This window comes from Phascolarctos cinereus, unplaced genomic scaffold, assembly GCF_003287225.1.
Source record: "Phascolarctos cinereus isolate Bilbo 61053 unplaced genomic scaffold, phaCin_HiC Scaffold_9;HRSCAF=440, whole genome shotgun sequence".
Lineage (NCBI taxonomy): Eukaryota > Metazoa > Chordata > Mammalia > Diprotodontia > Phascolarctidae > Phascolarctos > Phascolarctos cinereus.
The window spans coordinates 255,067,627-255,090,931 of record NW_027556402.1 but is presented as its reverse complement, the minus strand read 5'-3'; the positions used below and the strand labels follow the sequence as shown (position 1 = coordinate 255,090,931).

The 23,305-nt window shown below is 56.2% G+C and overlaps 3 protein-coding genes across 6 annotated transcripts; 1 reads left to right on the top strand and 2 right to left on the bottom strand.

The window, feature by feature from the left end:
• Positions 1-701: 701 nt before the first annotated feature.
• NUDT22 (nudix hydrolase 22) lies at positions 702-6,372 on the bottom strand. Of its 2 annotated transcripts, none has more exons than XM_020968350.2 (5): positions 5,732-6,372; positions 2,376-2,474; positions 2,180-2,277; positions 1,768-1,861; positions 702-903 (listed from the first exon to the last, which is right to left on the bottom strand). In XM_020968350.2, the coding sequence occupies exons 1-5, from the start codon at positions 6,209-6,211 to the stop codon at positions 799-801; spliced, it is 876 nt and encodes a 291-aa protein (XP_020824009.1). In that variant the 5' UTR covers positions 6,212-6,372; the 3' UTR covers positions 702-798. The 2 variants fall into 2 exon arrangements, with proteins under 2 accessions (XP_020824009.1, XP_078004766.1); XM_078148640.1 differs by having other exon boundaries at positions 2,376-2,390.
• A 182-nt stretch (positions 6,373-6,554) lies between these two features.
• On the top strand, positions 6,555-10,065 carry TRPT1 (tRNA phosphotransferase 1). Its single transcript, XM_020968351.2, is given in 8 exon segments — positions 6,555-7,149; positions 7,441-7,522; positions 8,088-8,257; positions 9,256-9,292; positions 9,295-9,429; positions 9,515-9,571; positions 9,648-9,758; positions 9,906-10,065. Coding segments are annotated over 8 exon segments (771 nt in total). The 5' UTR covers positions 6,555-7,044; the 3' UTR covers positions 9,980-10,065.
• FERMT3 (FERM domain containing kindlin 3) lies at positions 9,994-22,004 on the bottom strand. Of its 3 annotated transcripts, none has more exons than XM_020968349.2 (15): positions 21,856-22,004; positions 21,396-21,535; positions 17,165-17,398; positions 16,770-16,889; positions 16,505-16,673; positions 15,861-15,963; positions 14,727-14,834; positions 14,064-14,195; positions 13,921-13,970; positions 13,628-13,752; positions 12,777-12,883; positions 12,444-12,683; positions 11,666-11,790; positions 10,735-10,876; positions 9,994-10,651 (listed from the first exon to the last, which is right to left on the bottom strand). In XM_020968349.2, the coding sequence occupies exons 2-15, from the start codon at positions 21,517-21,519 to the stop codon at positions 10,472-10,474; spliced, it is 1,959 nt and encodes a 652-aa protein (XP_020824008.1). In that variant the 5' UTR covers positions 21,520-21,535; positions 21,856-22,004; the 3' UTR covers positions 9,994-10,471. The 3 variants fall into 3 exon arrangements, with proteins under 3 accessions (XP_020824008.1, XP_078004764.1, XP_078004765.1); XM_078148638.1 differs by lacking the exon at positions 21,856-22,004 and adding an exon at positions 18,610-18,713 and having other exon boundaries at positions 21,396-21,480; XM_078148639.1 differs by lacking the exons at positions 21,396-21,535; positions 21,856-22,004 and adding an exon at positions 18,258-18,595.
• Between the last annotated feature and the right edge of the window lie 1,301 nt (positions 22,005-23,305).

Sequence of the window (23,305 nt, the reverse complement as noted above, 5' to 3'; positions counted from 1 at the left end):
CCCGCCCCCAGAGGCCCCGCCCTCGTCCCCTCCCCCCTTCTTCCTCCTCTCTTCCTTATTGCCTGCATTGAGGGTAAGGCTTTCTCAGAGCCCATCTCACCCGACCCCCTTGTTTTACAGAGGAGGGAACTGAGGCCCAAGGAGGTCACGTGTCTTCTCCAGGGTCAGAGCCCAAGATTCCATATCTGGCTGATTCCATTAAGTGCGGACCCCACTCCGTTCCCAACACACAAGTGGGGAAACTGAGGCCCAGAGCTGGGGAAAGCTGTGAACAGAGCATGTTCCTGAAGTAAATTACTTTCCTCTTTGTGCCTCAGTTTCCCTAGCCATTAAATGAAGGCATTGGATTGGATCAGGGATTCTTAACCTGGGATCTTTGAAGAGTTTTTTGTTTTTTCATAGTTTGATAACATTGCAATACAAGTTGTTTCTTATAATCCTATTCTTTTATGCATCAAAAGATTATGCTAAGGAGGGGTCCTTGGGCTTCCCCAGTTGCTCCAAGGGGTCCGGGACACGACAAAGGTGAAGAATCCCTGGGTTAGATGTTTTCAAAGTCTGATCTCACTCCTAAATTCCAGGACTGTATAGATGGGGAAGACTGAGGTCACACAGTAAGTTCATGCCTCTTTGTCCATTTGGGAAACTAAGGCACGATCCCTTATGGAGTATTCCTCAAACAAGACAGTGGACACCAGAGCTCCAAGAATAAATCCTTTATTGTCCATACAGTCCAGGGCAGAAGGGTGGAGGTGAGCTGAGAAAGGAGTGCAGGATACCAAGAGGCAGAAGCTTTCCTCAGGCCGGCCTGACCTGGACCAGGTTGTAGAGCAAAATGGCGCCCTTGGCGGAGGGACAGAGCTCGCTCCAGGCTTCAGATTCCTCCTGCAGGTGTCTGACTCTCTGTGCAGAAAGACAGACTTGGATGAGGGTTAGCCTCCTCCCTCCTGGCTACGCCAGGGTTTCCTTGTCTCTTACTTGCTTTCTTACCACTGGAAGGGACCTCAGAGGTCCTCTGTGCATCTACCCATCCTGCCTCCCTGCCCAGAATCCCCTCTCCACCATCTCTGGCAGAGAACCACCCAGCCTTTGCTTGAAGACCACCAGGGAAGGGCAGCCTACAGGCTCCTTAGGCAGTCTGGGCAGCCTTGCGCCCATCGCACCCAAGCTCTGGCCTCTGGGGCCAAGCAGAGTACCTCTCACATCTGTCGGCCTTCAAAGATGAGGGGACAGCCACCCTTGTGTCCTTCGGCCTTTCCTTCTCCAGAATAAACATTCCCATTTCCTTCTATCACTGCTGTGATGTGAACATGACCTCCTTCCCCATGTGGGCCACCCTCCTCCAGACAGGCTTCGTTTTATCAATGCCAGTCCTAAAATGCTGCACCCACGACTGAACGTGACGCCATCTTCCTTGTGTATTGACTGCTCCCATAATGCAGGGTAAGCCAGGGAACTCCCATGATTGCTTCAGATTCTCCAAGAGCTGGCCATCCACTTAAGACCTTTTACGCAGGAGCTAGCATCTAACCAGACATGCACAGCTCTCGGACTCAAGACATCCATTGTGCAGTTTCAGGATTGCCTACTTACCCTCTGTAAAGTCTCCATCTTGGCCTGGGAACATCTTAAAAGATCTTTTACTTTCTGCCCGCGTGATTTGGGGCAAACCCTCTCCCTTTCAGAATTTCACCTTCAGCCCTGGCTTGCTCTCCACCAGCCTGCCTGACCCTGCTCTCTCCCGGGCCTCCTGCTCCCAGCTCTCACCTGCATTTCCATGAAGATGATGCCAGTGGACTCATGAGCTTCCGGTCCTCCAGTCATGTAGAGGGTCCTCACCTGCTCAGAGGTCAGGCTACAGCTAAAGGAGGAGAAGGCAAGCTTCTGGGAGCAGGGCAGAACCACTCTGGCCAGGGGCCCCAAAGCTCAACCCTGCCCTGGGCCTCCAGGTCTCTCCTAGAAGACCAGAAGTAAAGGGTTGGAAAATGAGCCCTTTCCCTGAAAAGTGGGATCTGGCTGACTGCAGAAAGAAAGCCCAGGATATTAAAAATACGACTGTTTCTATAAAAGCCACATTAAAATGTTTGTGCCCTGGTCCCCTCCCTAGTCTGCCTACTCCTCGTTCCGATTCTGTCCCTCAGAAGAAAGAAACGCTGTCCCCCATAGAATGCCCAATTACCTGACATAGAATTCAGCACTGGCCCTTCCCGCACTGGTCTCGTTTCGGGCAATGCCCAGAAGGAGTGGACGGCTCAAAGTCGACAAAGGCACGTTCACCTGGTGGGGATGGGGTCGGAGGTCGGGGGGGCATCACTTCAGCTCCTGCTTTCCCCGCCCTCTACAGCCATTCTCCCCCTCAGGCTCAGCCCCCTCACCTCATCCCGGATCTCCTGCAGGATAGAGGAGAACAGCTCTGGAACCACCAGGTCCTCAGGCAGATCATCGTGCTGGGGCGTCTCCCCAGGAAACAGGGCCTACAAGGAGGCAGCCTCAGCTCTCCCCTCCCCAGAGCAGCCTCGCCTCTTAGGCCAGAGTCCGCAGCTCCAAGGAGACTTGTCGGGTGGACCAGCCTTGCTCTGGTCCCCTCATCCCAGCCCCATTGAAGCACATCAGAATGGGAGAGGAAGAGGAAGGACAAAGTGCTGGCCAGAAGAGAGCCACGGTCTCAGGCCCGGGAGACCTGGGGCTCTAGGCCTTGCTGACTTTGGGTTTTGCATCCCCTTACTTTTTATTTTTTTTTAAACTAATTTATTTTGATTTATCAACAATCACTTCCATAAGCTTCTGAGTTTTAAATTTTTCTCCCTCCCCAAGACAGCCCGCAATCTGATATAGGGTATACCTACCTTTCTCCTTTTCCCTCCTACTGCCTAAAGGGCAAGTTAGGTTTGTAGACCTAACTAATTATGTTATTCCCATCTTGAGCCAAATCTGAGGAGAGTAAGGTTCAAAGAATGCTCATCTCCCTCCCTTCTTTCCCCCTGCTGTAACAGGTTTTTGTGCCTTTTTCTGTAACATTAATTTACCCTTGTCCGCCTCCTTTTTTCCTTTTCTCTCAGTACATTTTCTTAGATCAGATTAACCCACTTACTTGGATCCACTGAACCCACTTGATTAGATTTTTTTTTTATCATTACATCAAAGTCAACTTATACTCACCCCCTTTATGTATGCCCCTTTAACAAGGTGTAATAATACAGTTCTCGAGCGTTACAAGTGTCATCTTCCCTTGTAGGATGTAAACAGTTGGCCCTTGTTAATAACATGTTTCTTTCTGCCTCATTTACCCTTTTACCCTTTCCTTTTTAAATAACTCCTTCACCAGCCATTGGTTCCTGGTGACAAAGAGCCAGAGGGGTAGAGAGTGGACCTGGGACTTCCTGGTCCCAGGAGCTCTCTCAGGGAATGCAGTCATCACCTTTCCTGCCACTAGGAGTCTCAGAGCTGCCCGGAGCTCCGAGGCGTCACGACCTGCCCAGGGCCACAAGGCCAGGAGGGCTCCTCCCTGCTCCAGCTCAGCTCTTTTGACTGTTGCCTCATGGATTAAGAAGAAAAATCATCGGTTTGGCAAAACGAATCAACGTGTGAACAGATGGGACAGTAGATGCCGCGTTCCTCACCCACAGTCCACCACCTCTGCGAAGGCCGATCATGAGCGAGGTTATCATGCGGAAGGAAGATGGTGCCTCGTGGCCGGCCCCTCCAGCAGACCGGCCCCTCTCTCTCTTGTCTTCTCCCCCTGTCCCTGCTGCCTGAAAACCTCCCTGGCGACTGCAGTCCTTCAACAACCCTCCCCGATGCCCCCAGTCCTAGACGTCTCCTCCGCCTCTTCACTAAACACACTCTCTCTGCCTTGAACCTCGTCACTGACCCTAGCCTCTCTCCAGCCCTCTGGTCCTTATCACCAAATGCCCATTGGGTATTTTGAAGCCAGTGTCCCTTAGGCAGCTGATACAACATGTCCAAAATGGAGCTCATCACTCCTCCAGACCTACCCGTTTTCCCAGCTTCTAGCCCTTAGCATGGTGCCTAGCATACAGTAGGGGTTTGAGGAATACTTGTTGGCTCCACGTCCTAGCCTCTTTGCAGTCCCCCGGGCTCATGACCTGCTGGGTCATCTGTGACACTCCTCACCCTACTCACCCCAAACGGCTCATCTGTTGGCTCAGTCCCGTTTCCTCCTCCGCGGTCTCTCTCCCATCTATCCTCTCTCTCTGTCTACATGGCCATCGTCCCCTCGGTGTCCACCCTCACCACCTCAGCCAGGACCGTTGTGATAGCCTGGGGGAGCCTCTGCTGGCCTCCAGTCTTTCCCCACTCCGGCCCGGTCCTCCACTCAGCCACCAAAGGGATTTTCTGAAAGCCCAGGTCTGAGCATAACACCCCTCCCCCATTCTCAGTAACCTTCTCTGGCTTCCTATTATCAAAAGTATCAAACGGAAATTCCTCTGTTGGGCGCCAGGGGGCACGCTGGGTAAAGCACTGGGCCTGGAGTTGGGAAGACCTGCGTTCAAATTTGACCTCAGATACTTACTATCTGTGTGACCCTGGGTAAGTCATTTAATCCCTGTCTGCCTCAGTTTCCTCATCTGTAAAACAGGGCAAGAGCACCTACTTCCCAGGGCTGTTGTGCAAATCAAATGAAACAATTTCTGTTAAGGTCTTAGCATAGTGCCTGGCATATAGGAGGTGCTTAATAAATGCTAGTTTCCTTCTTTCCTTCCTTCACACTTGGAATGCCATCCCTACTCAGCTTCTCCTCTTGGAATCTCTCCTCCCTTCAAAACTCAATGGAAAGGGGCTAGGTGTCACAGTGGATAGAGCACCAGCCCTGAAGTCAGGAGGACCCAAGTTCAAATCCGGCCTCAGACCAAACACTTGACATTTACTAGCTGTGTGACCCTGCACAAGTCACTTAACTCCAATTACCTAAAAAAACAAGACAAAAACCTCCAAGGAAGCGCCACCTTCTCCATGCAGCCTCTCCTGATGCCCCAGTTGCTCGGATTCTTCCTCCCAAGAAAATACCTGCTAGTTTTTCTTCTGTCTTATGCATTTGCCCCCATACGTGCGTGTTGCCACTTTGACTGTAAGGTAGAATCATAGGGTTATGGACTGAGAATTGGAAGGGCCCTTAGAAGCCATGGAGTTCAGCCACCTCGTTTTACAGATGAGGAAAATGAAGCACAGAGAAGGCGCATGGCTAGACTAGCCACGCCTCACATTGCTAGAGTGGGAAGTGTCTGAGGCAGGATTGGAACCCAGGTCTTCCTGATGCCATGTTTGGTGTCCTATCCCTTACATCGCACTGCCTGTCAGGCGTTTCGCTCCGCTTGGTCCATCTTCCCATCCCCTCTGTCGCTCTCTCCTTTAATTTCATTTCCCTCACTCAACAAACCTATGTTGAACATCTCCTGTTTGCCTTGTAGATGCTGGTGTTGGGGGAGAGGAAGATACAAGCGGTAGCAGGCGGGCCACAGTCCGCCACCTTATACCTTTCCACCACAGGCTTTCCCTGCTCAGGTAGGTTCTCAGCTCTCAGGCCCTGGGCCTCTTTCCTCACAGCTCTGGACAGTTAGAAGATGGGAGAGGAAGGGGAAACGAACCCCCCCCCCGAGAGTACAGCTTCCCCAGCCCTCCCCACCCCTAATTCTCCTTGTTTTTAGGTCTTCTAGGGCTCTAGAAGGCCAGGGGCTTTCTTTGCCTGACTGTGCAGGGTGTAGGTGCTCACCTGAGGCTCAGGGTGCCCCCCTGGCACATCTATCCGCCCAGGGGCCTCAGCCACCCTCAGAGATCGGCGTAGAAAGACCAGGAAGCCATCCGAGGTGGCCAGCATGGCACCCACTCCCAGTGGGTCTGCCAAGTAGGCTTGGGCATCTCCCCAGTCGGCTTTCCCCTGGCACCGAAGCCTGCCTGCTGAGCTAGCCCAGTTGGTGCCTAGGAAGTCCTGGTAGGAGGTGAGGCCCATTCGAAGCATCAGGCAGGACCCTCCAGGGTCAAGGGGCCCCAGGGCTGCTGAGTGCAGTCGAAACTTGGGAGCATCGAAGAGCCAGGGCTGGGCCTCCCGGCGGGCGTTCCAAGCAGCAACGATGGAGTCCTCCCCACCAGGCAGTGGGCGCCGGTCATAAGCTGGGCTCAACTCTGCTCTCACCTGCTCTTCAACAAGCCCGCCCAGCGGGCACTGGACCAGTAGAGAGACCTCGGGATCCATAGAACAGAGGGGACGAAGCCGGTGGTGGGGGACGCAAGATCTGGAAGAGGGAGATGGGGCTGAGTTACCACTGCCCTGCAGGACATCTCCTGCCCACAGCTGGCCTCCTGGGGCGTCCCAGACCCGGACATGCTCCCCGGGCGCCCCCGCCCCAGCCCAGCACTGACTGTGTAGGCAGCTCCCCCCAGCCGCTGCCGCCGCTGCTTCCGGCCTCCCGCTCAGCTGGGGCTGGCTCCTCCCCTCCCTTAACGAAAGCGGAAGGAGTCTTACTCCCTCGGTCCCCCACCTCTCATTGGCTCCCTCCGTGCCCCAAGATCTGGTGGGCCCGCCTGGCAGGAGCCCGGTGAGGTTCGGCCCCTGCTGGATTTCTAGGGCCCTTCCGAGTCATCTGTTCCATCCCCCTCTCCTTATAGATGGGAAACTGAGGCCCTGAGGGGCTCTGAGCCTTGCCCGGGGTCAGACGGGTAGGAGGAAGCAGAAAGCCCAGTTCCTTCTTGGCCCTGCTGCCTTTCTGATCTCTGGCCCCAGCTCCACCCTGCCCAGGGCGCTGTCCCTGAGCCCTCCCCGCCTAACTCACAGCCCGGGCACAGTGGGAAGTGGGGAGCACAGGCAATCGGGCTGCAGAGCAGGAGCAGCGCCCCCACCTCTCCCTTCCACCCTGGAATGGGGCAGAGCTGAAAGTGCCCTGGATTGGGAGTCTGAGTCTTGGCTGTGCCCCAAATGATCTCTGTGACTTTGGACAACTTCTTTTCACTGTCTGGTCCTCAGTGTCCTGCTCTGTAAAATGAGGTAGACAGACTGGGCAGTGTCTCAATATCATAGCTCTAAATGCTATGTTCCTAGGTTCCTGGGGAGTGAGGGGCATGAATCCCACTGGGGGACAGACCTCCCGGCAAGCTGGGTCCGGGGGACGGAGGACCCGGAGACGCCGAGAACAGGTGAGAGCCCGTGGGCTCCCCTGGGGGGCTCAGCTCAGGTGGCTGCTCTGCCCATGGACGGGGTGGGGACTGAGATTCTCAGAGCCAGAGCAGCTGGCCCAACAGACCTTCCCTGGGGGCCCACAGGTTCAAGGACTGATGGATACTTCCCCTCCCCCCCCCAGCCCTGGGGCACACAAGGGAGCCTTTCTATGGTCACTGTTATCCAGCAGATCTCTTGGGGGGCAGGAGGGGCTGGGCACCTTTGGTGGGAAAAGGGCAAGGACTTTGTTGGCCTTTGGGCTGTTTCAGGACCAGGATGTGCGGCTGTCCAAGGCTCTGTCCTATGCCCTGCGTCATGGGGCCATTAAGATGGGGCTGCCCATGGGCTCAGGTAAGCCACGAGAGCCAGGAGGCCGTGGGGATAGCCTGGGTCAGAGGAAGGCTGGGAAAGTGGTGGTCCCCTGCAAGAGCGGTAATGATACAAGCCGTCAGTGGAGACGGAGGTTAATGAGTCCAGGAGCTCTCAGTTCAAATCCTGCCTTTAGATACCGTGTGACTCTGGGCAGGTCACTCAGCCTCAGTTTCCTCTTCTGCAGAATGGGGAGGGGGATGATAGTGTCCATCCCCAGGGCTGTGGTGAGGATTAGGTGAGGCCACGTGTGAAGGGCTTTGTAGAACTAAACAGATGTTAGTGATTACGCAAAGGACCAGGAGCCTGAGAAAGGCTCGCTCAATTGTGCTGACTCCTTAGGGTCTAACCACCGAACCAGAGCATCTCCTTAGGCCTGCTCTAAACCCACTCGTCGGCCTGTCCCCTGCTTGGCCAGTGACGGCCTGGTGGGTTAGCCCTGAGCATTCATTAGATGCCTTCTGCGTGCCCATAGGAGCTTAATAAATGCCGATTGATTGTGGGCCCAGTGTGGGTGAGAGGCGGGACTTTGACCATTCCCTTGCAGACGGCTTTGTGCCCCTGGACGCCATTCTTCAGCTGCCTCAGTTCCAGGCCTTCTCCTTGGAGGATGTGCACCGCGTGGTGGAAACCAATGAAAAGCAGCGGTTTACCTTGCGCCCTGGGCCCCCTGGCTCCTGCGGGTCCATCCGAGCCAACCAGGGCCACTCCCTGAAGGTAGATGGCCAGCCTTGGGGTGTGTGTGTGTGTGTGTGTATATGTGTGTGTGTAGGGGGCAGATTGTGTGTGCATGTATATATGTGTATGTGTAGGGGCAGATTGTGTGTGTGTGTATAGGAGGCAGATTGTGTGTGCGTGTATATGTGTGTGTGTAGGGGCAGATTGTGTGTGTGTGTGTGTGTGTATAGGAGGCAGATTGTGTGTGTGTGTATATGTGTGTTGTAGGGGGCAGATTGTATGTGCGTGTATGTGTGTGTGTGTGTGTAGGGGCAGATTGTGTGTGTGTGTGTCTATAGGAGGCAGATTGTGTGTGTGTATATGTGTGTTGTAGGGGGCAGATTGTGTGTGCGTGTATATGTGTGTGTGTGTGTGTAGGGGCAGATTGTGTGTGCGTGTGTGTATAGGGGGCAGATTGTATTTATGTGTGTGTGTATATGTGTGTGTGTGTGTGTGTGTGTGTGTGTGTAGGGGGAGGGACGGAGGAAAAGGGGAGGCGGAGTGTGGGGGCAGGAGGGAGCCAGGGTGGTGGACAGAGTCTGCCCAGGAGAGTGGAAGCTCCCTGGGGAGGGGCAGGCTTCCTCTCCATCTCTGCTCTCCCCGTCCAGCTGTCCAGCTCCAGGCTTTGCCCCCAGCACTTTCTGCAAGTGGACCAGGGCGATGCTTCTGATAGCTGTGTGACTCCAGGCACTTGCCTAACTCTCTGTGCCTCGGTTTCCTCCTCTGCAAAAACTGGAGGTCAGACTCAGGGGCCCTCAGGCTCCTCTGGCTCTAAATCTGTGACCTCGGATTGAGTCTCAGCTCAGAGATGTCCTCGCTGTATGAAGTTGGGAAAGTCTCTGCCTCGGTTTCCTTATCTGTACAGTGGCAGCAATAATCCCCATACTGTGTATTTCCCAGGACTGTTTCAAGGGAAGTGCTATAAAATGGTAGTCCTGTTAGGGGGAATGAAGGCACCCCCAGATTCTGAAGTGACCCCCCTTTGTTCCTCCTGGCAGGTGACTGACCTGGAGCTGACGCCTCTAAGGACTCCCCAGACCTGCCCCCCATTCTGGTCCATGGAACGTACCAGCGCCACTGGCCCTCCATCCGGCAGGAGGGTCTGTCTCGTCGCGGGAGGACCCACGTCCACCTGTCCCCTGGCCTGCCTGGGGAACCCCACATCGTCAGTGGTTAGTAGCCCACGCCCCGGCCCCTTTCCGGAGTGCTGGGGGAATCCCGTGGTGCCCGGGTGCCACCCATGACTCTGTCCCTTAGGCATGCGGCAGGACTGTGAGGTGGCCGTGCTCATCGACGGGCCCTTGGCCCTGGCTGGTGAGTCTGGCTGGCTGGGAGGAGGAGAGGGGAGAGGGCAGAAGAGAAGGGCCTGAAGTCTGACCCTTCCCCACAGAGGGCATCCTGTTCTTCCGCTCAGCCAATGGGGTGATCTTGACTCCAGGGGATGCCAGGGGTTTCTTGCCCCCCAAGTACTTCAAAGAAGCCCTGCAGCTGGGCCCCCCAAGTGAGTAGCTTTCACTCTGGACTTCCTGGTCCCTTGTCAGGCTCTGAGGGATGGGCGGTTGCCTCTTGGCCTCAGACCTCTCTCTCCCTGCTCCCACCTCAGCATCACCTCCTCTCTTCCCTCATCCTAACCCTTTCTCTGCCTCAGGGAGGCCTCTTCCTCTGGCTGAAGAGGAGACAGAGGGTCAGAGAGGTCACCAGGGTGCCTTGGCCAACAGCTAAGGAAAGAACATGGGGAGAATCCAACTGTGAAATATTTATTTATAAAAAGACAAATAAAAACTAATAAAGAAAACATTTCCTTCTTGTGGCTGTGCCCCAGTGTCTCTGCAGCCCTGAGTCCAGATCACCCTGGAGCATGGAGGTCAAAAGGCAGTTGGGTCCTGGGGTCCCTCAGCCTGCCTGGCACACCTCCAGAGCAGGAGAGAGCTGATGCCTTAGGCAGGCGTGAGCAGCCTCTGGGTCCCCCATCGCACCTGGTGGGGAGGCCGTCCTGCTCAGCCTCTCCCTTTTCCCTGCACAAAGGAAGTAGGGAGCCTTGTCAGGGAGGAGGGGGACACGAGGCGAGGCCTGGGCCCCCCTCCCAGTGGGCGCCGGGGGTGATGACAGCAGCGTGTGTGTTGGGGCAGCGGGACGGAGTGAGGGGAAGCTTTTGTGAGAGCGCCAGGCCTTGCTTGGGGACGGTGGGGAGATGGAGGAGACCCTCTGGGGGTCTCAGAAGGCTTCATGGCCCCCGGTGAGCTGCAGGAAGAGATCCTCATCCAGGTCCTCGCCCCGGGCACGTTCCCGGGTGGACAGGAAGATGTAGCCGCCAATGTACTCGTGCAGGACGCGGCAGCCGGCCGACACACAGCTGAAGGCCACGTTGATGTGCTCGTCAAATTCGATGGCTACCTGCAAGCCGGACCATGCATGTGAGCAGGAGCAGAGAGCACAGGGCGGGGGCCCGGGGCGCCCCCCCCCCGCCATCTTCCCACCTGGCGGATGTCCCAGTTGACGTTCCATTGACGCATGTTACTGAACCGCCAAGTCTTCACGACGTCGCCCACGGCCAGGTCGATGCGGATCAGGCGGTTGTTGGCGATGCCCAGGACCTCATCCCGCCTGCTGCCCTTAAACCTGGAAGTGGGGAGGGAGGAGGGTGCTTGGCTGGCTGGGAGAGGGAGAGAGGAGGCGAGGAGGTCACTCGAGAGAATCAGACCCTCCGAGCTGGAGGGGACCTCAGTGGCATCTGGCCCGACTGTATCAGAATAAGAATCGGTTATCTGGTCTCCACTTGAAGATCTCCGGGGATGGGGAACTCATTACCTCCCCAGGCAGTCAGGCCACTTTCAGATAACTTGGTGGCGAGTCTCCTGTCCCCCATGTCCCGCATCGAGTGCGAATCTGCCTTTTGCAGTTCCCCTGCTTTTTCTTAGCTTTACCCTCTGACCCCTCCTCCACATATTAAACCCCACCGGGTACTTGTAGACAGTTGGGATATCCCCCCAGTCTTCTCCAGGTCAAGACCCCCAGTTCCTTCAGCTGATCTCCAGGGCATGATCTTAAGGCCCTTCACCTTTGGATATACTCCAGTTTAGCCAAGTTCTTATTAAAACGTGGTGCCCAGAACTGATCAGGACAGACAACACTGGCTTCCAACCTTCAGAGTCCCTAGGAGCCCATTAGTTTTCCTAGAGCCCCACTGTTGAGTTATACTGAGCTTGTGGGCCTCTGAGACCCCCAGATCTTTTTCTCACACCAACTGTACCTTCAGACGAGTCCATGCCATTGAAGCAAGAGTGAGAGCCGCAGGTCTTGGAGAGGGCACCCAGCGTCCACTCAGAACCCACCCCAGGCACTTGCAGACTGTTAGGGGCCAAGCAGCCTTGGCCCAGGGACCCACTGGCTGGAGGGTAGGCCAGGTACCTGACGATGAAGTAGGAGATGCCAAAGTCGGGCAGGGACTGCCAGGCCTGGATGAATCGGAGCTTGGCCTCTGACAGAGAGAGCTGGGCCACATTCTGGTGTGCCTCCAGGATTCGGGGGGTCAGCTGTTAAGGGGTGGAGTGACTTTAGAGCTGGGAGGAACCTTAGAGGGCAATCCCCTCGTTTTACAGATGAGGAAACTGAGGCACAGGGTTACACAGCTAGTAAGCAAGCCTTTGAGGTTGGAGTTGAACCCAGGTCTTCCTGCCTCCAAGCCCAGGGCCCTATCCATTGGGCCACTCTGCCCCTTTCTTTGAGTCTTCTGACTCTAAACGTGGCATTCTTGCCATTAATGCTTCTCTGCTGCTATCAGCATGTTGGCATGTAAGGAACCTTCACCTCCTTGGGCAAAGGTCCAGGGGTAGGATGCTGGTGTTGGGGGGAATCAACAGTTGTGGTATTTCTCTTGCTGGGCCAATTCACAGCTCCACCAACAATGCATGAGTGTGCCTCAGGCATTGACTCTTTCCACTTTTGCCATCATCGTGGATGGATGTAGGGGTGGAAGAAGAAATCGCAGCGTGGTTCTGATTTGCGTCTCTCTCAGTGATTTGGATCATTTTTCCATGTGGTTAGTGATGGTTTGCATTTCTTCTCTCAGGCTCCCAGGGTCCCCTACCCACCTTTTGCCCGCCTCTCCCCTTCACTACCCAAGCTATGCCCCATGGGCCGTGCTCCTCTCTCCAGAGCTGGACCCCCGACTCCCCCGAGCACGCACCTGTTTGGCCTTTAGCTTCCGCTGGAATCGAGGGGCGACGAGGCCGTGGGGGTTGAGCACCTCGCCGCTGGCTTCGGGGCCCTGGGGGTTGGCAGGGCCAGTGCCTCCACCTCCCCCAGTCCGCTGCAGGCTAAGGAAGGCCAGGATGCCCTGAACCTCGCTCTGGTAGCTGCTATCTGCCATGGTGCGACCCTTGGAGGCCAGTCGGCAGCCGGCCATCCACTGGGCGTACTGCTGCTCCTGGGGACGGCAGGGGTGGTGATGGGCTGGTGAAACTCAGGCTCGCGCCACTCCCCGCTTAGCGTCCCCCCGAGCTCCATCTGTCCTACTCACGTCCTGGCAACGCAGGTAGAGCTCGCTCATGCCCTCTGGCGAAGGTACCAAGAGTTTGATGCAGAACTTCTGCCCAGAGACGTTGACGTCGGGTACCACCTCACAGCCTGGGCCAAAAAGGAGAGGGGAGATGAGGAGGCATGGCGTGATAGGGAGCGGATCAGGTGATGAGAAAGCAGAGGACCCTAGGTTTAGAGCCGGCAGGGCCCTGAGGGCCAGATGGCCCAGGCCCTCTGTTTTAAACAAAGGGTCCAAGGGAGCCCAGAGAGGGCTCTCCTATAAGGAGTAAGTGGAGAGTGCAGGATGCAGAGCCACGGCCTCTGACTCCCCATTCTGAAGCCTCAGTTCTAGCTACTTCCAGACCTCCCTCTTCCTGTTCAGGACCCTTCTCTCATTTTGGAGCCTGAGCTAGAAACCACAGAATCATCTCCTTCCTCTCTCCCAATCTCAATATCCCTTGCAAGTTAGGGAATAAACATTCATTAAGCACCTACTATTTGCCAGTCACCCTTGGTCCTCACAATGACCCTGGGAGATAGGTGCTGTTATTTTTCCCATTTTGCAGCTGAGGAAACTGAGGCACAACCCCCACCCCCTGAGATGCTTCAGTCTCTCCCCACTGCCTTTAGGACAAAATATAAGATGGAAGGTTTGCACAGCCTGGGCCCCACGCCTGGAGGATGTGCTCCTCAGGATCCTTCCCGCAGGGCCTGGTTCAGGGCCCGCCTGATCCCCCATGCTCTCTCCTCCAGTGATTCTACACATCCTTGTCTGCTGTATGTTACAGACCCCACCCCCCCTCCACCCCACCCTCTCTGCTCTTTGCACCACAGCCTGTGGGCTTGGCTCACCCTTAAGATGGAGCTGCTGTATGGGGTCTCCGGGGGCCTCCTCTTGGGTCTTGTAATAGGAGAGTGTGGTCTCCTTAAACACAACCCAGTATTGGCGGTATCCCTTCAGGGTGAGCTTCCGGGGCCTGAGAAGAGGAAGCAGGGAGGGAGAGGGGTCTGGGGACCAGATGCTAGCGTCCCATCCCCTCCTTGGCCGGGTGGGGAGAGGCAGGGCCTGCCTGGAATCACACCTGGGATGCAGGTGTGCCTGTCTCTGGGCCTGGGGCCTCCCTCCCCCAGGGTCTGGGCCTTACCGGAAGATGCGGAGATGGTCCTTGAGCTCAGGGATGGCTGTTAGGCTGTCCTGTGGGCCAAGAGGGACATTTAGTGCAAACCTGGCCAGAACCCCTGGAGCCTCAGCCCCAGCCCGATGTCTCCCCTGCTCCCACCTCCTCACCAGCATGTCTGTGGAGGCTGAGCCCGCCAGCTTCACCTCCAGGTTATTCAGCGCAGCGTCCAGGTCATCCAGGCCACTGCCACCTGCGGCATCATCCTGCTCCCCGCTCAAGGCCAGTTTGTTAATGTGGTACTGGGTGGGGGGGCAGGCAGTGAGGTCTGGGGGTCCCTGCTCCACTCCCCCTCGGCCTTCCCCATGGCCTTCTGAGGCCCTGCTGCCCTGTCCAGCTCACAGATCAGCTCACAGATCACCGATAAGGCAGAAGAGCCCAAGGAACCTTGAGGACCACTGAGTCCATTCTCCTGCTCTTCCAGAGGAGGACAGGAAGCACCCGTCCAAGGTCCCCCAGGAAGCAAGTCTGGCAATTTATGGTTTAAAACCAGGAGTCCTGACCCCAAGTCCAGGGCTCACTCCAGCCCCCCACCTCCCAAGAGCCCCAGTCTCATCCCACCTTTTGCCTTCTCTGTCACCATCTAGAGGGGGCTTTGGCCCCACCGCTAAAAATCAACAACAAGATTGCCAGGAAAGTGTGGAAAGTGCTGTGGCGGTCTGCGCCGGCCCTCACCACTGCCCAGGACCTGGAGAAATCAGGGCAGACTTCCCAGAGGAGGTGGCACTTAAGCTGGGGGTCTCACAGACAGCAGAGGAAGCAGAGGTCCCTACCTGCAGTGCCGCAAAGACCATCATCTCCTCCTCTGTGCAGTCGATCTCCTCCAGCAGCAGGTCCCAGCGAGCTTGTTCATAGAGCTGCGTGAGGCGTACCGGGTCTGCCTGGGGAGGGCGGTGGGCAGGAAGGCCAGGGGGCCATGTCAGACAGGTCCATTCAGGAAGTACCCGCCAGGTGTCCAGCCCCCCGCGGGCCCAAGAACCAGCAGAGGAAGGCCCTGCCCTGGGATCCTCTGGCCGTGACATGTCGGAGGTGAACGGGACCCCAGAGCTCACCTTGGTTGACCCCATTAGCAGGCCCAGAGAGGAGGGACTGGGCCAAGGTAACACAGAGCCCAGCTCCCCAGCTTTCAAACTCAGGGCTCTTTCTCCACCAGGTCAAAAAGGTTGGTGGTCATCTGATGGGAGGGTAGTGGCCAAAGCCCTTGGGAGCCAGTGACCTGGCTTTGCCTGATCCTTACCGTGGTAGGGCTGGCTCCCCTCACTGAGCCTCAGTTTCCCTCTCTGTAAAAGGTGCATAGTGACCTTTGTGCTGCTATCTCCCTAACGATGCATTCTTCAAGCTCTAGAGCCGGCCAGATGGCCAGGTGGCTAGAATGGCGGACCTGGAGTCAGGAAGACCCGGCTTCGGATTCTTCCTTAGCTGCCGGGGGACGTTGGGCCAAAGGTCTTGGGCTCTTCCTCATCTCTATATTGGCGATGACCGCCCCCCCCCCCCGGAAGAAGCACCACGTGCACAGAGCTATGCAAAGGGTAGCTTTTATTATCACTGTAGAAATGTGAGTAATTGCTATCACCAATCCTAACAACTCTATCGGCATGCTAAAACAAAGTCCCACCGAGCTCTCAGGAAAAGCTCTAGGGAGGGGGCCCAGGGTGGGGCTCAGGGGTCTGGGGAGGGGGCCCGGGGCGGGGCTCAGGGGTCTGGGGAGGGGGAGGTTGGGTGCACAGAGCGGCCTTAGTCCTTTGGGCAATGGGGAGCCCCAGCAGGTTCATGAGCAGGGGAGGGATGGGAGGTGTTTTTGGTGCTGGTCCCGGCCCTGAGCATCCTCCCCGGCTGAGCCCCTCCCTGCCTCCCCATCCTCTGCCGGTTCTCACTTCCCCTCTACTGACCTCCCAGGCCTCCCTCACCTTGGGGTCCAGGTCGAAGAAGCTGTAGTATTTGAAGCGCAGCCAGAGCGTGTCCTCAGGCTTGACTCCTTGCTGCATCAAACACCTGGATGAGTCCAGCCACCTGGGGGGGGGCGTGGCAGGAGGAAGCAAGGATCCACGAGTCAGAGTGCCCGGCTTGGGCTTGGGTTCAAATCCTACCTCTACTGCTTACCTGCTTAGGATCTAGAGCTAAGGGGCCCTTGGAGGCCTTTTCTTACAGAGGAGGAAACAGGCCGAGGGGGTGGCGTGTAAGGCCAGGGTTCTTTCCTTTGGGGTGCTGTGTGACCCTAGACATGTCACCTCCCTTCTGGCTCATCTCGACGGCACCCCGCGTTGCTTCTACCTGGGAATCTTTGGCCCTTCTCTGGGCCAGGGGTGGGGTGTGGGCAGTAACATCTCCCAGCTTTGCTCGGGGCTGACCTGGCTATGGCATTACCTGGATTGCCTCCACGGCCCTGGTCCCCATTTTCCAGACTAGAGGTCACAGCTAGTCAGGTCTGGGGGCTGCATTTGACCCCCCTACACACACCAGGGGCCTGCCCTAAGCTCTCTTCTAGTGGCCTCCCAGCCGTGCTGACGGGTGGGAGAGGCCTGGGAGGTGGCCGGGGGGGCGGGGCTCTCACCTGCTGTGCAGGTGAGTCTTGTCAGCCAGGGAGCCGGGTCTGGGCAGGCGGAGCAGCTGGGCTGGGTCCGGGGGAGGCTGGGGAAGGCTGAGCATCCGGTAACAGGCCTCAGTCTCGGGGCTATCAGAGAAGTGAGCCGGCATCCCCCGGAACTGGGCTGGCGCCACGCCTGACGTGGGCAGGGGGTGGTCAGGACCTGGGCTCGCCCTGCCTGGCCCAACCATCCGCCCCGCCCCCCGCCCGCCGGCCCGTGCCTGCGGCTCACCGGCGGCGAGGACAACCTTGGTCAAGTCAAACACTTCTTCCTCTGGTTCCTTATCCTTCTTCTTCTTCTCCTTCTTGTCTGGGGCGCGGAGCAGGGACAGCTCCTCGGGGTGACGGATGCCTGTAGAGAGGAAGGTCCCCAGCTGGGAGGCGGACAAGCCTGCGCTCCAACCCCACTCCCATCCTCACTAGCTTGTGTTCGCTCATCTGTGAAATGGGGCAGCAGAGGAGGGAGGCCACATCCAGGGCTGGCAAACCCCGAGTGGCTCTCTCTCCTTCGGCCTGCTCCCTCCTGGGCCGGGCTCCCCAAGAGCAGAGAACAGGGATGGGGATGGAGGCAGGGACCCAGGCTCTGGAAAGGCTGGGCTGGGAGGGGTTCGGGCCGGAGACGCTCACTGAGGACGCGGCATATGGCAGCCACCGTGCGGAAGAGGGGCTGAGAGAAGCTGGCGCGCAGACGCAGGGCGCGGCGATTGGGCAGCCGGAGGGTGACGGGCCGGTGCTGCGGCCCGAAGTGCAGCCGCGCGTCGGCCAGGATGCCGTATTTGTCCAGGGTCCAGTGGGTCTGCAGCAGCCACATCTTCTTCTGTTCCCACCACAGCGCATGGTCTGACCAGTCCTGCTTCCGCTCTGCCAAAGAGAGGGGGCGGCTGAGGCCTGGGGGCTGCTTCCTCCGGCCCCCTCCTCCCACCCGCGGGGGAGAGTTACTGCCCTTGAGGACGAGAGGTCCTGGGTTTGAATTCTGCTTCAGGATCACTAGTCGGTGACCTTGGGTGGGCAAGCCACCTCCCTTTTCTGGCCTCAGTTTCCCTCTTGGCAAGATGAGGGGTTTGGACAAGATGGCCTTGAGATCTCTTCCATTTTCCACCCTGGGATGATCCAAGGATCACCCCCCTTGTCTGGGGCCTGAGCCAGCCAGGGCTCAGAGGAGGGAGCTGGGATGTGGAGCGTTTGAGGATAAGGGAGAGGGTCAACCTTACAGTAAGAGAGAGGCTGGGTCTGGAGCTAAAGGACCCCTCCTCCAGCCCTTGGTGGGGGGCCAGGAGACCCCTCCTCCTCCAGCCCTTGGTGGGGAGCCAGAGGACCCCTCCTTCTTCCCTAGCCCTTGGGGGGGGCACCAATGAGTTGGAGGTACACAGTGGAGGTGACTGATTCCTGCCTCCTGTGGCTTGCCCCCCAGGTTCTGCCCTGGCCTTCTTTTCCAATGTCCAGGGCCCTCAGTGGTCATCCAGTCTGTGCTTGAGGCCCTTCCATGATGGGAAGGTTAGCGCCCAGAGGCCTCCTAGGCTATTTCTGGATGACTTCTCTAGTTGGGAATTTTTTCCTCTTTGCAGCTTCCCCCTAAGCTGCTGGTTGGTTCTGCTCAGGACCAGTCCCTCCAGAGCCTTCTCTTCTCTAGCCTGACGCCCGCCATCCCATCATCCTGGCTTCTATCTGGAAGGAGGCCGGGGCCCTCCACCACCTTGGCCGGCCTCCTCTGGCTGCTCACCAGCTTCCCTGCAGCCGATGGGTCAGAGCCAGGTCTAGACCCAGAAGTCAGCAGCCTCAGACGGCTTGCTCTGGAGGCCGTCTCCCCGGTCACCCTGAGCGGCTATGAGTAGTCATTCATTGGGATGTTTCAGCCCTGCGGTTCCCCAGCCAGCTCGGAGGAAGCCATCCAGCCTGAGAAGGCGAGCCCTTCTTGGCTCCTGCTGTCGTATTATTTTTTCACAGGCACTGTCCCAACGAGGCCAGGCCAGGTTCAAGATCGGGACAATAAGGAAGAGTCTAGACAGCCCTTTTTTGAGAACATTTGCTAGAAAGAGTGCCAGATCTAGGGAGGACTCCAAGTCGAACCGTACCTCTGCTGCTTACTTTCTGTGATCCTGGGCAAATCACTTTCTGTGCCTCGGTTTTCTCTGCTGTCAGATGGGAATTACCTCCCCAAATCTGCCTCCCTTTGAGACTGTTGACATAACAGATGCAATTGTCCATTATGAAACTATAAAACCCCGTGTAACTGTCAGCTACTGGAATGAAGCCGTGTGTGTGTGTGTGTGTGTGTGTGTGTGTGTGTGTGTGAGAGAGAGAGAGAGAGAGTGAAGGGAGGTTGGATGTGGGTCAGTGATTTCTCCAGTCTAGAGAACACCTCATTAATGGGCAGCTTGGAGAGCTGGTTGGGGCAAAGGGTCAAGGTGACCTGTCTGAAGTGTGAGTCACAGCGTGTTCACAGTGTGAACGCTTACTGTGCAGAGGCCCAGCCCCAACATTGACCTCTTTTTTTTTTTTAAAGGTAGTTGGGGTTAAGTGACTTGCCCAGGGTCATACAGCTAGTAAGTGTCTAGTGTTTGGTCTGAGGCTGGATTTGAACTCAGGTCCTCCTGACTTCAGGCTGGTGCTCTATCCACTGCGCCACCTAGCTGCCCCCTCAACATGGGCCTCTTCAAGAGACGTGAAGCCCTTTGGAGACGTGGGAGGTCTACAGAAACACCAGCTGGCATAATTAGATTCATGATTCCATAGCTGTAGGCAGGGCAGCGCTGGCCTCAGAGCCAGGAAAGCCCGAGTTCCAGTCTCGCCTCTGACATGTGCTCGTTGGGAGGGTGTCTTGGGTCTTTCTTTGTAATCCGTACTGGCTATCAAGGGGCCTTTTCCAAAGCACAGATTGACCCCCTACTCACCTTGTGGCTCCCTGTTACTTTTGAGATTAGGTGGGGAAGGAGGATAAGCATTTCCATAGTCTACAGTGTGCCAGGCCCTGGGCTTGGCTTCACAATGATCTCTGATTTGGGTCAGACCTCACTCCTCTGTTTGGCATTTCTAGTTCCTCTTCCTGCTGCGAGAGTCTTCTCACCCTTAACCCACCTTGTGCCTTCATACACTGTACTACTTGCATTTCCTAGACGATCTCACCCTCTCCCAACTCCAGGCCTTTGCCCTGGCTGTTCTTGCTGCCAGGTGTGCTTTCCCTCCTCCCCTCTCGGCTTCCTTCAAGGCGGCTCAAATCGCACCTCCTACAGGATTTTCCTAGTCCTTCCAGAGAATACGACCTTTCATCTACTCCAGATAGATCTCCTATGTACGGAATTGTTGGCATATTGTCTCTCCCATCAGACTGGCAGAGAGCATGGACTGTCTCTCACCTTTCATTCAATCCTCAGCCCTCAGCACAGGGCCGGGCATACAGTAAGTGCTTAATAAATGCTTGCTGACAGTCTGACCCTGGGCAAGTCACTTCCATCTGTCAGTGTGGCCCAGGCAAACCCTCTAAGGGCCCATAGCACCTACGCCGATGAAATCGCAGGTCTGGACAGGGGAAACTATAAATGAGTGTGTGCATGTACATACACGTGTGTGCAATATAGACATGTACATACATACATAAATGTATACATGTACATATGTGTACACAGATATAAGAGAGAGAAACAGGTTACACATTACACACACACACACACACACATACATATATACATACACATGTGGAAGACTGGAGTGATCACTGGACTTGGGAGTCTGAGGGTCTGGGTTTGAGGCCTGTCTCTGACACTTACTAGCAGTATTACTCTGGGTAAATCATTTACCCTCACTAAGCCTCAGTTTCTCCACCTGTAAAATGGGGGCAATAATCCTTGGATGTCCCAGACAGGGGGGTAAAGTGCCACTGGAGGTCTAAGACAGGGCATCAGCCTAGTGAGGTTCCCCTGTGGCCCAGGGTGGGGGGTGTTCATTTCCTGGGTCCCCCTATGTGTTCCTGCCCACCTTTCCTTCCACGGTCTCATCAGGCATTTGGTGCCCAGTTAAGCTCCCCACAGGACCTGGGTGACACGTCGGTGCCATCCCTGCCTAGGGGTGACAGGTGCCTAGGGGTCAGTCCTCGGGAGCTGGGGACAGTGGTGAGAGAGCCCCCGAGCTATGGGCTGTGGGGCCCATCAGCCTGGGGCTGGCTTTCGCAGCTGCTCTGCCCAAAAAGGAGGCCTGGGGAGTGGGCATGGGAAGTGCCCACCCTGCCAACCACCTGCCCCCTCCTGTACCCAGCTGCGCCCCTCTGATACCACAAGCCACTCTGCTGTAACTTCCTGTGGGGGCAGGGAAGGGCCTTTCCAGCTCACCCCATCAGCCCCAACAGCTTCCTTCCGTGAGGCATTTTTTTCTTTTGGGGGAAGTGTGGGTTGGTGGGGGGCAGAATGAATAAGCAGGCGCCCACTCAGCTAAGGACTGCCCGTGCTGCTGGCCCCACAAAAGTATGCTGTCCCCAGCCGCAAGGATGAATGGACCCTCTGTGGACCACCAGGTCTGGAACCCAAGAAATTGGGAATTTCCCCCAGGCCTCAGGCCCCACAGTGGTTTCACCCTTTGCTGGCTAAGCATCATTCACTTGGAGAAAACGTGGTAGAAAGGCAGCCCGGGCTTCCTGGTGGGGAGACGCAGCAGAGCAGGCTGAAAGGCGGGGCTGGTGATTTGGGGGAAGGGAAGTTGGGGGAACTTCTTTTTTTGGGAACAAGCGATTAGGTTAGAGCCTGAGTCACTGGGAGGGCCTTATCACGCGCCCCAGAGTGGGAGAGGAGAGCAGGAAGACGGAGGAAGAGCCGGGGGTCAGGGCAAGCAGAGATAGGGGTGCTCTGTGGGCAGCACCGGCCCGACTCACTGATCTCCTCCACGATCTTGAGGATGACGCCGCCGATGTGGGACTCGCCAGAGACCCGCAGGGTGACGGACTCTTCTTGGGCCTCTTGGTCCCCCACAAACACTTGCAGCTCCCAGGTTGCCATAGCTGCTGGCTGGGTCCTGCAGGGGAATGACAAGGGCTCACAGATCCATCTCTAACGGCCTCCCCGGAGCCCCGGTCTGGGCAGTGTGAACTGGCGGGAGGAGAGGGGCTTCTCGGCTCTGCCTGGTGGCCTCTCCGCTCACCACTGCAGAGGGCACAGCTGCCCTGGTGTAGCTCTTACACCCAGGTGAGCAAACAGTCTGGGGACATTGCCCGGTCCCTCCCTCCTGCCTGCGTTCCAGAGAGAGCTAGCCTTGGGTCTGGCCGCATGGCGGGGACGCCCAGAGTAAGGGGGATGCCGTCGGCCTGGGTCCCAGAGTCTGCGGGCCCCACTCACCTCTCCAGGGGGAGCCGAATGGGTGGCTTCTGCCCCTCTGCTTCTTTTCAGGCCTGAACACCCAAGGTCTGGCCTGGGTGATCCTTCCCTCCTGGTCTGTGGGTGAGCTTTCTCTTGGGGCTGCTGGTAGGCTATGCCTTATCTGCAGTAAGACCAGCTCCACCCCTTGGGGAGGGGAGGCCCCTGGGTCCAGGAAGCCAAGAGCCCGTCAGTCAGGCACTCAAGGCTCCGTGTCTACAGGGAAACAGTAAATGGAGAAACCATGGGGAAAAGGGGTCAGACCCTCCAATTAAGGAGGGCAGGGGAAGGGACCCTCCACACTGGGAGATCCCCTTGGGCCAGAAGGAGAATCCTTTTTGGGGGCATGGGAATCATTAGCAGCATTTAAAGAGGAAATGAAGGAGCTCAGGGAAAGACAGCCAGAGACGTAAGAACAGGTAGAAGGCTCCTGGCACCTGTGCCGTGGGTAGGAAAAACCAGCCAGTCCCCTCCACCCACGTGGCACAGTTTTGATTTGTTTTCCCTTCGGACCTTGAATTGCCTAGAGAGCCAGACCTGGAGTCTAAAGTCTTGAGTTCAAATGTGACCTCAGACATTACTAGCTGTGTGCTCTGGGCAAATTACTTAAAACCATTTGCCTCAGTTTTATCATTTCAAAAATTGGGATAGAATAGGGGTAGCTCAGTGGTACAGATAAAGCACCAGGCTCAGAGTGAGGAAGATTCATCTTGCTGAGTTCAAATCTGGCCTCAAACACTTACTAGCTATGTGACCCTGGCCAAGCCACTTCATCCTGAACCCCAAACCCCAAATCATGAAGATTTACACGCAACTGGAAAGACAGAACCATACAAGTCATGCCCTAATTGATAAATGGTCAAAAGATATGAACAGCAGTTCTCAGATGAAGAAATTAAAGCCATCTATGGTCATATGAAAACACAAAATGCAAATCAAAACACCTATCAGACTGGCCAACATGACGAAACAGGAAAATGATACATGTTGGAGAAGTGGGAAAATTGGAACACTAATGCATTGTTGGTGGAGTCGTGAAATGATCCAACCATTTCGGAGAGCAATTTGGAACTATGCCCAAAGGCCTATAAAACTGTGCAAACCCTTTGACTCAGCAATAGCACTTCCAGGGCTGTATCCCAAAGAGATCAAAGAAAAGGGGAAAAGGACCCACACGTACAAAAATATTCATAGCAGCTTTTTTTGTGATGGCAAAGAATTGGAAATTGAGGGAATGCCCACCAATTGGGGAATGGCTGAGCAAGTTGTGGTATATGAATGTGATGGAATACTACTGTGCTATAAGAAATGACGAGCAGGCTGACTTCAGAAAAACCTGGAAAGACTTGTATGGTCTGACACTGGGTGAAGTGAACAGAACCAGGAGAATGTTATACACAATAACAGACATGTTGTGTGATGATTAATATTA

Excerpts from the sequence above, each read along its gene's own strand:
- FERMT3 (XM_020968349.2), bottom strand. The coding sequence starts at position 21,519 with ATGGCAACCTGGGAGCTGCAAGTGTTTGTGGGGGACCAAGAGGCCCAA. Across the intron at positions 16,890-17,164 it reads TGCCATATGCCGCGTCCTCA|GCATCCGTCACCCCGAGGAG; the intron begins GTGAGCGTCTCC and ends TCCTCTCTACAG. Across the intron at positions 14,835-15,860 it reads TCTTCGACCTGGACCCCAAG|GCAGACCCGGTACGCCTCAC; the intron begins GTGAGGGAGGCC and ends CGCCCTCCCCAG.
- NUDT22 (XM_020968350.2), bottom strand. The coding sequence starts at position 6,211 with ATGGATCCCGAGGTCTCTCTACTGGTCCAGTGCCCGCTGGGCGGGCTT. Across the intron at positions 1,862-2,179 it reads AGTGCTGAATTCTATGTCAG|CTGTAGCCTGACCTCTGAGC; the intron begins GTAATTGGGCAT and ends CTCCTCCTTTAG. Across the intron at positions 904-1,767 it reads TCATCTTCATGGAAATGCAG|AGAGTCAGACACCTGCAGGA; the intron begins GTGAGAGCTGGG and ends CTTTCTGCACAG.